Here is a 13,907-nt window from a genome sequence, read left to right as displayed (position 1 = left end):
ACCAGGCTTTTACCTGCCAACCGATGAGGGAGGCGGGGCGCGGCGGCCGTGTGATTGGCGTACCGGGCCGACAGAAGATTGGAAAGCTATCAATAAAGCTGTAGTATTTCTGGCTCATTTGTAAACTAATTGATTTATAGAAATACCACCGAGTTCCTTAATTTCTCTTGTTCACTATCATTTAATCGATACCGATGGAAGGGCTAAAATGTGATACTAGAAGCGGTTTTAGCAGTTAACCATTGCCAGAGCTTATTGTACGGCGATTCCGATCCTAGGCAATTGCTGGTGGCAAATTAAAGGTTTTGATTCTGGAGAAATGAACAGTTAATTGCTGATTTTCATAGCCTCGTATAAATTGGTAATCGGGGATGATGAGTGGTCAGATGTGCCTAATTAGGGAGAAAATAATGTCTTAATGACGCGATTTACTGGGAAAATGATATTCTTTGGACTTAATAGTGCACGAAAAAGATGATTCGCAATTAGCCGGGAATCGTTTCTCTCACAAACGCGTTTTATGACAGCGGCATAACTGGTGTTTCTTGTAACGTGTGTATAAACAACGTGTTGATTCATTAAAAAAAAACAAGTGCATTTCTCGTTTGTACTAGCAAATGACATAAACGCTAGCATCGAAAATGGAAGGACTTTTACCGTATGCACGTGGCTTTTTCTACCACATTCCTTTTACAACAGCACACATCAACACGTGGCATCCTCACATATACAATAACCCCGTGCGCAACCCGACACCATTTCTCATAACTAACATTCTCGACCTTGAAGACGCTGATGACGACGAACGGCTCCGTCGGGATATGAGCAATTCACCGTCGGCAAAGAAGACGCCGAAAATACGTGCAGGGGATTCAGTGTTTGCTAACGACATCTTGTCCACCGGTCGGCTGTTTGCCGCTGCAACCGGCGGTGTTCGCTATCAGGGACTCGTGGTTCCGTCGGCAACTGGAATTGAGCGGCACGTGGACAGTGAGGCGGACCGGCAGGAGCGGCGACACTCGAGTTCCCCGTGCAGCTCGCGTCAACGGGATTATGTGGACTCTCCACCGCAAGGTGCTTTTATTACTTATTTATTTATATTTATTTATTTATTTGTTTGTTTGTTTGTTTGTTTGTTTGTTTGTTTGTTTGTTTGTTTGTTTGTTTGTTTGTTTATTTATTTATTTATTTATTTATTTATTTATTTATTTATTTATTTATTTATTTATTCATTTATTCATTTATTATATATGTATTTATTATGTATTTATTTATTATCTATTTATTTATTTATTTATTTTACTTATCTGTTCAATCCATTTATTTATTTATTAATTTATTTATTTATTTATTTATTTATTTATTTATTTATTTATTTATTTATTTATTTATTTATTTATTTATTTATTTATTTGTTTGTTTTTCTATTATTGGTGTGTTTTGATATGCTTCTTGAATTCTTTCTTACTTTCCAGTCCTCTTTTATCCCGTTTTCCCCTTTCTTTGAGTTTCCGTCGTTTATGTTAATCATTTTTCTTTTTAGGGACAATGCAATGCTTACTTTTCCCTTTGAATTTGTATACAATTTGAGAGGGTTCTTATTTCGATTTTGATATTGTTTTTAAGTGCGTGTCTGTATCAAGAAATTATCACCATTTTCAAAATTATCATTAAATTGCATCGCAAGTATATTTATAATTGTAAAGGACACCACTCAGTATTTTGTGCATAATAAGTATACAAAAAAATCTATGTATTTAAACGAAAATGCTAATTCTGGGCTAGAATATATAATAGTATAAGAAGTATACGATATTTCAAATAAATCCTTTAATATAAGCACATAATTGAAGAAATCGGTCCTTCACGTCCAGTTCGAGCCAACGATAAATTTCGAGCCAAGCAACTTCGAGCGAATGGGTTTCTACTGTATAAATGTTGAGACGAATATATTGCATTTAAGTTTACTGAAAATATATATATTGTATAAATATACAAACCAATAAACCGTATATTTGAGTATACTTAGCTTCAGTTTAATTGTGGTATAGAGGATAATTGTTTGTTTCAGTGTAAGATGGTGATATATTTCACCGAGTGAGCACCAAAAGCTGCACGAGTTGTGTAGCCACGAGTGAGATACAAGTTTATACATTTGGTGTTCACGAAGTGAAATATATTTTGCGATCTTTAATTGGAACAAACATTTTTAGTACATGTACATTGTATATGCTAAAAAGGATTTAAACTGACAGCGTAATGTAATTTCAGAAAAGCTCGCCAAAATGTATGCGAACAAAACGTCATTTTCGGACATGACGTCGTTAAAATTGTGCCCCAGCCCCGTGCGCGTTGATGTTTGATTTAAAAATGAGAACGGGCTAAAATTTCAAAACTGAAAAATATCAAATTTTAATATGACTTTTTATTTCACTGATAAATCTCTATAAACCACCGGAAAGCATTGTTATATATGATTTGTTTATCATAATTTTGATTAGACTGATCAATAACCTATATAAGCTCTCTGCTAATGATAGCATAATGCTTCATTGTACCATAATTGATAGTGTGTTTTTTCGTCTATATATTATCTACCATTTTGTAACTGTAACACATAGAATAGGCGTTACCGTTCTTTAACTACCGTGCAGATAAACTACAACGCTATTCACTTATACCGCAAGCTAGTTATTGAACATCGTCCTTGACGACATATGTACGTCCCAATTAAACATTCGCACTAAAGCTTTTGTTTATAATCTCTAAAACGCGAGTTGTGAGGGTAGTAAATATTACAAAAACAAACAAAAAGCAAACAATAATGCACATACTGACATTTTTTTATATATATAAACCATTACATTGTTATTTCACCACTTAAAGACGCTTGCCAACTTATATAGTTCTTCATTTTCAAAACTTGTTGAAACTGAGTCATTGCGGGAACGAGCATACAATTATACTCACTTGATTTGAATGTTTGTAAGTTCATGTGAGTTTTCGTAGACGTCATAGACAGAAGGTCATTTAGGGCGCTTTGTTGGTAATAAACTAGGTTTGGTTTAATATTGGTTTCACGGAACATATTTTAATCACGTATTTGCTTTGGCAGTTTTAAATAATACGAAAACCAGTTTTATCGTTTGTTTTACGAAAACAGAAACTCCGGAGGTGGTTTCGTCGGTTCGTTCTATCCGAAAAAAAAAACATGGCGGATAGTGATTCAATACATTTGTTGAAACACCGTTTAGTTAAAACAGGCAAACGACCATCTGCGGTATCAATGTCTTGCAGACATTCAGAAATAATGGCTACATGCAGAAGTTCCATTATGTTGTTGACGCAATGCCATTTATTTGTTATTTAAGGCAAAACTGTCGAAATAGGTTTCCAAACCGCCAAAACCCTTGGAATCAAAAATGAAACTAGTTTGGTATCAACAAAAACGCCCTGTTTCAGCTATTAACCCATAAAACCTTGGAAAAACAAACAAATATATTTATACAATTTTATATAAGTTGTTTTGTTTTATTCTTTCAGATTCTGAGCGCGTTAGACGCACTTCCGACAAACATAAAATGTCGTCTGATTCAGCAGACGACTTCAGCGACAATGGTCTGGTGTCACAGAAGAAGAAAAAGGCGCGAACAACGTTTACCGGACGTCAAATATTTGAGCTGGAAAAGCAATTTGAGCAGAAGAAGTATTTGTCGTCTGCCGAGCGGGCGGAAATGGCGTCACTATTAAACGTTACGGAAACGCAGGTATATAAATTTTCTTTTTATTCAATATTGCTTTTGAAAAGTAAATACATGTGTAACAGATTAATCGATCAACATCCATGCTCCGAGCATTTTGCTTGTCCTAATAACGTATTATAGTTGTATTCCGAATTTACATTATACTAATAAAAACCTTACAGAACAATTCCCCATTTTTAAGCCTTGCGCTGAAAGCGAAAGCCAGTGACGAAAGTCTGCGTTTTATGGCTTCACATGGCAAATACTGCGTAGTCTACTTCTTAATAGCCGATAACCACACAGTCTACCACTCGTAGGCCGATATCACTGCGTAGTCTACTTCTTAATAGCCGATAACCACACAGTCTACCACTCGTAGGCTGATATCACTGCATAGTCTACTTCTTAAAAGCCGATAACCACACAGTCTACCACTCGTAGGCCGATATCACTGCGTAGTCTACTTCTTAATAGCCGATAACCACACAGTCTACCACTCGTAGGCCGATATCACTGCGTAGACTACTTCTTAATAGCCGATAACCACACAGTCTACCACTCGTAGGCCGATATCACTGCGTAGACTACTTCTTAATAGCCGATAACCACACAGTCTACCACTCGTGGGCCGATATCACTGCGTAGACTACTTCTTAATAGCCGATAACCACAAAGTCTACCACTCGTGGGCAGATATCACTGCGTAGACTACTTCTTAATAGCCGATAACCACACAGTCTACCACTCGTAGGCCGATATCACTGCGTAGACTACTGTTTAATAGCCGATAACCACACAGTCTACCACTCGTGGGCCGATATCACTGCGTAGACTACTTCTTTATAGCCGATAACCACACAGTCTACCACTCGTAGGCCGATATAACCGCACATTCTATCTCGATATAACCGCTCAGTCTACTAGTCATGAGCCGATTTAACCGCGCATTCTACTACTCAAAGGCCGATATAGCTGCGCAGTTTAACATACAAAGACCGACATACCAGCAAAGTCTACCACTCATAGGCCGATTTACCCGCTCAGTTTACCACTCATAGGCCGATTTACCCGCGTATTCTACGACTCATAGCCCGATATATCCGCACAGTCTACCACTCATAGCCCGATATATCCACACAGTCTACCACTCATAGCCCGATATATCCGCACAGTCTACCACTCATAGGCCGATATATCCGCACAGTCTACCACTCATAGCCCGATATATCCGCACAGTCTACCACTCATAGCCCGATATATCCGCACAGTCTACCACTCATAGCCCGATATATCCGCACAGTCTACCACTCATAGGCCGATAAAACAGCGTATTCTACCTCGCTATAATCGCGCAGTTTAGTTTTTATAGGCCGATTTAACCACGCAGTGAACAACTCATGGGTCGATATAACCGCGCATTCTACCACACATAGACCGATATAACCGCGCAGTGTACCACTAAAATGCCGATATATAACCGCACAGTCAACAACTCATAGGCCGATTTAACCGCGCAGTTTACCACTCATATGCCGATATAACCGCGCAGTTAACCGCTCATAGGCCGAAATAACTGCGCATTCTATCCCGATATAGCCGCGCAATCTACATCTTACAAATCGATTGTCCCTTGTACCGTACCTTGTAAATATATCATTCCGCACACCCTTCCTCTTAAAGACGAATTATTATGTGCACTCTACCTCCTATATACATATTTAACTGCCCTCTCTAACACAGTCATCTTAGGGTTTTGGAGCATAGTGCACAGACAGAATATAACACTGGTTATAGCTACCCTGGTTCACCAGTGAATAGCACTGTCACACTGGACCCCCATTTAACGTCCGTCCCGGAAAACGATTAGTAGTTTTAATGGAGTGGCTGGGAATCGATCCTGCGACCCCTAGATTGACAGGCAAGTGTGTTACCACTAGACCACGGATCCGCCAGACCGAATAGTGTAGTTTACCTGTTTTAAACCGATATTCCCTCACATTCTACCTCTAAAAGACAAACCTAACTGTGCACGCCACCTCTTATTGTCTGATCGTACCGCGTCATTTACCGTTTATAGACAAATTGAACCATGTAAACCAGTCTTGATGGGCACTTGTCGTTCGGGCTGATAATACACACAGGCTTGTATTATAAGCTTGATTTTGTCATAATTTATTTTCCTATCACCTATTTACATGTGAATTCTATATACATGACCTTGATATTAGAAAGCCACGTATACTGAACATTGCTGGTCAGCTCTGCTGGGGTGGTATTCGATATTTAACTTAAGTTTATATTATGGTCATTATATATATCGATGAATTCATTCACACAAATGGTCAGTTATTAAAAACAAGTAATCCGATTAGCTACATCGTTCTTAGCCCAATAATGATTAGATAACAGCCATGCTGCGTTGCTTTGGAAAATTGCGTTGGGCAACATTTCACAAGTAATTTTTATTTTAACAATTTCGAGAAACATTTTATAAGAATTTCACAGTTGAGGTAAATGGAAGTGTATAGGGAAAATAATCTGAAAATGTAACACAAGTAAATGCCACATTACGCAATTTGTGAAACCGTGATCAATTTGTTCTCCAGATTATATAAAACACATACATAGCATTGATGGTGACTGAAAAAAAAAGTGATCGAAATGAAAAAAGACCATAATGTCAGTATTCTCATGATGTATAATTGATATTTAATATAATCGTCATTATTGTGATATACCGTGAAATGCCATTCTGTTTTTTTATTTAATTAATCGTCAACCTTAGATTGCGAGACATTCTTTTGAAATGACATCGTGTGTGTTTTCCAATCTCTAGCTATGCATCATTTCAGATGTTTTAGTGAAGGAAACATAAAAATATAACAAACATCCCACTACGACAATGTCAGAACTCCCACAATCGGTGTATTCGGAATCTTTCAAAATATTTGGATGCTTAAATCTCGTGCAAGGTGACTGGATTTTTTTTCCAAAAGATTGATGAGGAAGTTTATTTCGAGTAATTTTGTAAAGCATACCAATTATGCACCAGTCAATTGTAACCACTGCCCCGCCAGGTCCGGGGAATAGCGGGGACTTAGACTTTCGGTCCAGCCAGGTTCGGGTAAGATCCCCGTCCTGCGGTGGCAAATGCCCCCGCATCCCAGGGACTCTAAGTAAGGCCCATTCCCGGCTACTTTTGGCGCAAAGACAAAACCACCGCATTCACCCGGCACTGCAGGGCTACCTGAAAGGTAAAAACACGGCCCATTTCCATGGCTATCCCCGGTATACCCCGGACCTGCGGGGGGGGGGGGGGGCGTGGTTAATTGACTGGTGCATTAAAAACATTACTTTTATCACCCTATTAGACATTTACACCGACATATTACTTGTTTTCTTGTTGCTCCTCACACAACCACTACCTATGTTAAATGTTACCCTTTTATTAATTTTGTTTAAATATGGTAAAACTCCAAAAAGAAAATAATAGTCATTGTGATATTAATGGCACATTGTTGAATGCCAAAATTTCCATTAGTATCGTGCATCTGTTTGACAGTGAGTTTAACTTAGCTTTAGCCAAAAAAAAAAAAGAGAAAAAGATAATAAAATAAATAAATTTTAAATTGATTGGTTAGGGTTACATCCGTAGGCTTTTTTATATATAATTTTCATTAACCTATATGGTAAGAACGTTATTGTCGCCATTGATCAATGGTGTTAAAGTAATCTTCTTTATAAATATTATATTTTTCTAACTGACTATAAAACTGGTATGGTTGAGGCCTATTTCGTAGGTAAGGTCGAGTAACCCGAACCAATGTGTGTTTGTTTGTTCGTTGTTTTTTGTGTGTTTTTTGTTGTTGTTGTTGTTTTTGGGGGGGGGTTTTGGGGGGGGGGGTTTGGGGGGGGGGGCGGGGGGCTTATAAAAACTGTTGCTCATGGGGCTCAAACCTAGGCACAGACTGACGTTACTAATTAACAAAATTCAACAGCCTTATATCACACAGGTACGTTTTAGCCCATGTGTTCATAGTGTTTTAACCGAACACTAATCGATGAAGTAATGATCATTAGATCGATACGAACGATCATTATCTGCAGTTGTCTGTGCCTTACCACTCGGGACCATACCCCACCCGCTTGATGAAGTTGCCGGTAATTACGGCCTCAATTAGCACACTATCCGGTTACACGTGCAGTCTGCGTTCCCGCCTCAATCAGTTTACCCGACCCCCTGACTAAACAACGCCGACCTGGATTACTATAACAGAACTATGGTTCCAAAGTCCTATACATTCTAACTAGAATACAAGCCGCCTGTTACACTATAATTCAAATTATTATACATGATTATTCCAAAAAAACAAATGAACTAAAATAAACTTTGACTATTACTTATATGAAATATACCAAAAATCATATACCTGAATAATACATTTATTTATTTTCGTTGGCTAATTTCTAATCTGCCGATCGCCATGCATTTTATGAGCCCATTGTATTTCTGCAATGATCATTGAACACGTTGACCTAATTCATTGAATGATGTCATTTGTTTACTTTGAAACAAACGTCTGTTCTGTTCTGTTTTGTTTTTAAATTGATGGATGGCATTATCAGTCAAGAAAAATATTCTTTTTTTACCATTATTTACTTTAGTGGTCAACGTTATATTTGTCCAATGAAACGACAGTATCTTTCCAATTGTACGATACATTTATTTCAGTAAATCAACAGTTATCCGTTATTGCTTTTAATCAGGTGAAGCGGTAGATATTAACAGTGGCTGGCCCAGAAGTTGGAAGTTTACATAGGATAATGTAGACCATTTAATTTAAAATTGTAAATATGTACTGCGTCGTATCAAACCATTTAAATTTGTAATTACTTTCGTACAATTTTTAAACATTACTTAAAATGCATTTTTAGATAAATTATATCTAAAAAACTACAACAAAACAATCACCGCCACCTCTCTATAAAACAACCAGAGGAAGACTCTTTAAAATGCTTATCAGATAAGAAAATACTTTATAAAGAGGTTAATCGCTCGGAAAATGTACACGTGTTTTAATAGTGGAAATTCGGTTAAAAATCTTCTACAAAAACAATCTAAAGGTCTTAAATAGTTTTGGTAATCCAAGCAATAAATTTTTGGTATATCCTTATTATTGATTTAAGGTTTAATACTTGTAAAATTAAGCGGACACTTTAAGGCTGGAAGGCACACAATATAGGTAAATGCAAAAAAAAATCAATGCATTATCATGTTGAACTCATTTGTCTTTAATGCTAAAAAGGCATATGATTATGGTACGGATAAAAATAAATATACGCGATATCTTAACTGGGAATTTTGTGGCCACAAAGCAACTGGGAATTTTGTGGCCACAAAGCTATCAATTTAAAAGAAACGATGTATAAAAGTTAATATTTTTAACTGTACCTAAATCATTTACTTTTTGGTGTTTAAATCATTTAAGTCATATGGGTAAAACATGAATACGCTTTAAATAAAAAAGAATCTACCTAAATTGTGCGCCTTTAAAGTGAAAGTTGCTAAATCTTTATGCCGGGAGATCGTAATGTTTCCTGAAAACAGAAATGTCCTTGTTTTTGTATGTTTAATGCAATAGTTGGTTTTATGACTTGCATTAAAATTATTCTAAAGAATAAATTTAAAAAATCCAGCAGCAGTATTATTGTAAATTAAAATCTGTTTATAACATGAAACATAACATAACATAACATAACATAACATAACATAACATAACATAACATAACATAACACATAAGATAAGATAAGATAACATAACATGGCAGGACGCGACGCGACACGACACGACACGACACAACACAACACAACACAACGCGACACGACACAACACAACACAACACAACACAACACAACACAACGCAACGCGACGCAACACAACACAACACAACACAACGCGACACGACACAACACAACACAACACAACGCAACACAACACAACGCGACACGACACAACACAACACAACACAACACAACGCGACACAACACAACGCGACACAACACAACACAACACAACACAACACAACACAACGCGACACGACACAACACAACACAACGCAACGCGACACGACACAACACAACACAACACAACGCGACACGACACAACACAACACAACACAACACAACACAACGCGACACGACACAACACAACACAACGCGACACGACACGACACAACACAACGCAACGCGACACGACACAACACAACACAACACAACGCGACACAACACAACACAACGCGACACAACACAACACAACACAACACAACACAACAAACACAACATAACATAACATAAAACCATAAATTAACATAACACAAAACAAAATAGAATACCATACCATAAAATAACATACCATAAGTCGCATGGCATAGCATAAAACAACATAAAATAACATAGCATAGAATAGCAAAGAATGATATATTTCAAGACGACACAACACAACACAACACAAAACAACATTACTTTACTTAACATAACATAAAACAGCATAGGATAGCAAAACATATGTAAGAACAGTCATAGCCAACAAATACAACTTACAATCTGCGTGAAGGTTTTACAAAAAGGTTTTACAGAGATACAATAGTGACAGGACAGTGTAATAACAATGCAACAACATAAAAGGATGTTAACTACTAGAACTGAGAGAGCGTAGTTACGGCCAAGGCCATGCCAAAATGATTATATGCTTAGTATCATCGGGAGGGTAGTTTTTCAGAATGAACAAATAACGACACATTTGCTAAAGTGTTAAGCGCAAATTTTTTGTGGGGCTTAACAAAGTAGGGGACCCTAGATGGCATAGAATTAGAAAAAAAGGTGTTCACATCGAAATACTTTTCTCGCTACCATTTAAAGGGACTGTACTCCGTATGATGAAATAGCGGGGAAAAAAGAAGAAAATTCCCGAAAACTGACATAAACTTGATATCGAAGTGTACAATGCATTGAAACTTACTTACTGAAGTACCACATAGTTTACAATTAATTTATTGTTCGCAGTTTTTTCGTATTTTTCCATTAAAAAAGATTACTAGGTATGTCTACCTAGTAGAATTCATTCCTTATGCGTGATTGGCTACTCGTTGTTATCACGTGATATTACCAAGTTAGGTTTATAGTTTAAATATTCCAACTGGTTACAGGTAGCCTTCGTAGCACAGTGGATACAACACTAGACTGCAATTTTGGCGACACCGGTTCGAACCCGGTCTGGGACTCGATTTGTTAGGTACATTTTGGTATTTTTTTTACAATTATGATATCAAAGAGTAAAACCTTTTATTAAATAATTGTCCTAAGATTCGTTACAGAAAAAAACTTTTTTGGTGCCAATCTGGTGTACAGTCCCTTTAAACCCTGAGTGTCTCTAACAGGTTGTTGGACATTAATCTGGTCTTGAAAAACATGAACAAAAATCAATTGCCTAAGATCACCTCAGTCATTCATGAAAACAAATGCAAATTCAGTCCAAACTCGCTATGTCAATCTCGGATATCTCGATTTTCCGGTAGTGTCAAACTTTTTCACCGATCCCGAATTTATTCATTCCTTTTCTATTTAAAACAAATCCGCTCATGTCGATTTTTCTATGTCGATTATTTTCGCTATGTCGGAGTACACAATTTTACGCAATTTGAAGTTTTCTTTAACCGTTGCCTTAAATAGATCGCTCTTAAATACCATTACACTTAAATGCATAAATTTGTTAAACAATACAATTAAACGAACACATCGTTTAACACTGAATAAATTTCATGACCTAAGGTATTTTAGGGGTAAAATTACCCCACCCACCAGAAACAACACAGCATGTTTAAGTTGAAATGTATCAGATGTCTTGTAATGAATTGGTTTTGACACAAAATAAATATTAAATGTTGGTATTTGTATGTAGGAGTTCAATTTTTTTGATGTAAGGACCAGCAAATTTAATGAAGCTTCGTTTAAAGTTAACAAAGATCTATGAAGGGCACTTGTTGTAAAAAAAAACATTTATGAATAATATAATTTTGTTGTATATAGATAATTAAAAAAATCTATGGCACTATGACACTTATTTAAATTTCTTTTCAAGAATGGTAGGTAGGTTTTGGAATTAAAACATGACGCAAAAACAAAGAAAAACTTAGGCACGGTAAAAGCGACCTTTTTACTTATAAAGGCAATATAAACTGTAATTAAGCCCTGGGACACTGAATGGATTTTAAAAATAGCGTCAAATGAGAGATTCCTTGAAAAAGAAACCATTGCAGTTTTATATCCTGAACATCTCATATAATAGGCAATGTAGATACCGTTCACTTAGGCAACGGGAACTATAGCTTTGCCATGGGACTCTGGATGGGTTTTAGAAAGAGATTCCTTGAAGAAGAAAACATAACATCTCGGCCGGTCCACTAAGCGGGCCCTCGGGATTAATTCTTGGAACAATCAGGGCTATTTAATTGGATTGCGTTTTCTCTAAATCTCGCATTAACGTTTGCAGAGAGTGGATATATTACACATTATAACTAATAAACTGATAGGAATTATACGTCCCGGGGGTCAAATGAACACCCTTAATTAGCAACTGATGGGATGATTTGGGAGGGCGGTCGTGGAGCAAAAAATCTGGCTGCTGGCATCGAGACAAACAAAACCGCTTAAAACGTCTGGTGTAGCGGGAGTTGGCGTTGATGGGTCTTTTGAAGAAACATAGTTTGATACTTGCATAGACACGAAAAATCGGATGAAATATAATTTTATTATTATGTGGTATTGTATTAAATATTGTCACGAAGTTGGCTTGTTTTCTAAAGTTGTGTATAAACCTTAAGAAAAACGACTCTATAAGACTTGACAGTAAAGCAATTAGACGGAAAATATAGTAATATAATTAATTATGTGTATTATTATTATTATCATTATGTAATTTAATATTACTTTGTTACAACATGGCTCAAGGTCGAATAAAAGTAGATAAACGGCAAAAGACTTACGTATGTTAAACCATAATTGTGAAGGGGTCTTGTAGCTCGGGTGTCCACGTCGCACGTTAGGGTAGAACCGTATTAGGACTAATAACAGAAAACAGTAAAAACGTCATTGTGTCGGGGTTTTTTGGGGGTTGTTTTTTTTTGAAATTGTGTTACTTCAGTTGTTTTACTTAAAATGTTCAGACATAACTTGAATATTGCAAACCGTGTTCAGTTGTGTCAGCTGTTCGACTTGCATATTGTTTTTTTTATAAAGAAATGCATCAAGCGTGGATGTTAGCCCCGCCCTGATAACGAATAATTCAACATGCAACCTACTTGATTTTAATATGTTCTTACGCATCATACTTATTTCAGGTAAAGATCTGGTTCCAGAACAGACGGACGAAGTGGAAAAAGCACGAGAACATCACGGCTGCTGACGCACCCGAAACGCGCCTCCAGGCCGAGCGAAACCCAGATGTCGCCAAGGCCATCCAGAACGCCGCCAAGCTCAAGAAGGCGAAAGAGCGCTTAGAGGCGGCGGCCGCGGCGGCACAGGGCGCCCGAAAGCAGCAACCAGGTGTTAGCGGGGTTAACAACGGCACTCCCGTCAATCAGCCGTTGGATTTTACCATGGGAAGCTTGAACAGTGTGGAACGACAGCCTGAGAGCTCGTCTGATAGCGATGATGACGTCATTAATGACGCAATAACTGCGCCTGACTTAAAGAGCGTTAAAACAGACGTCGCTTGCGTCTATGAACAGAATGCAAATAGTTCACTCGACGATCATGATATTGAAGTCAAACATTCGGATATTATAAAAGAAGAAACTATGACTGAAGGATCAGAAGACGACGAACCTGTTGATGGTGAACATTCAGGAGATGACTTTGAAACAATGATGGATACATCAGTTGACACGGGGGAGTGTAGTGAACAGTTTGATCGTGAGCAACGGTTTTCACCAGATGTTAGAAAATGCGATTTATTTAACATGGAAAGTTGCCGCTGACTACGTTTTAGGGTCAATATATACCCCTCCCCTCCCCCCCCCCCCCCCCCCCCCCCCCCCCCCCCCCCCCTCCGATCCCGACACTACTCATCCCATTCCCTTCACAAACAAATACAAACATGTTTTGAA

The 13,907-nt window shown here is 37.5% G+C and overlaps 1 protein-coding gene across 1 annotated transcript; it reads left to right on the top strand.

Annotated features, from left to right (window-relative positions):
• Positions 1-209: 209 nt before the first annotated feature.
• On the top strand, positions 210-13,778 carry LOC128210704 (homeobox protein Hox-A2-like). Its single transcript, XM_052915056.1, has 3 exons — positions 210-1,074; positions 3,544-3,767; positions 13,140-13,778. The coding sequence occupies exons 1-3, from the start codon at positions 642-644 to the stop codon at positions 13,776-13,778; spliced, it is 1,296 nt and encodes a 431-aa protein (XP_052771016.1). The 5' UTR covers positions 210-641.
• Positions 13,779-13,907: the final 129 nt, after the last annotated feature.

This window comes from Mya arenaria, chromosome 12, assembly GCF_026914265.1.
Source record: "Mya arenaria isolate MELC-2E11 chromosome 12, ASM2691426v1".
Taxonomy (NCBI): Eukaryota; Metazoa; Mollusca; class Bivalvia; order Myida; family Myidae; genus Mya; species Mya arenaria.
This window is presented reverse-complemented; position numbering and strand designations above follow the sequence as displayed.

Bases quoted from the DNA above. Each gene is read 5' to 3' on its own strand.
- LOC128210704 (XM_052915056.1), top strand. From the start codon at position 642: ATGGAAGGACTTTTACCGTATGCACGTGGCTTTTTCTACCACATTCCT. The intron at 1,075-3,543 runs GTGCTTTTATTA...TTATTCTTTCAG, and splicing joins TGTGGACTCTCCACCGCAAG to ATTCTGAGCGCGTTAGACGC. The intron at 3,768-13,139 runs GTATATAAATTT...TACTTATTTCAG, and splicing joins TAAACGTTACGGAAACGCAG to GTAAAGATCTGGTTCCAGAA.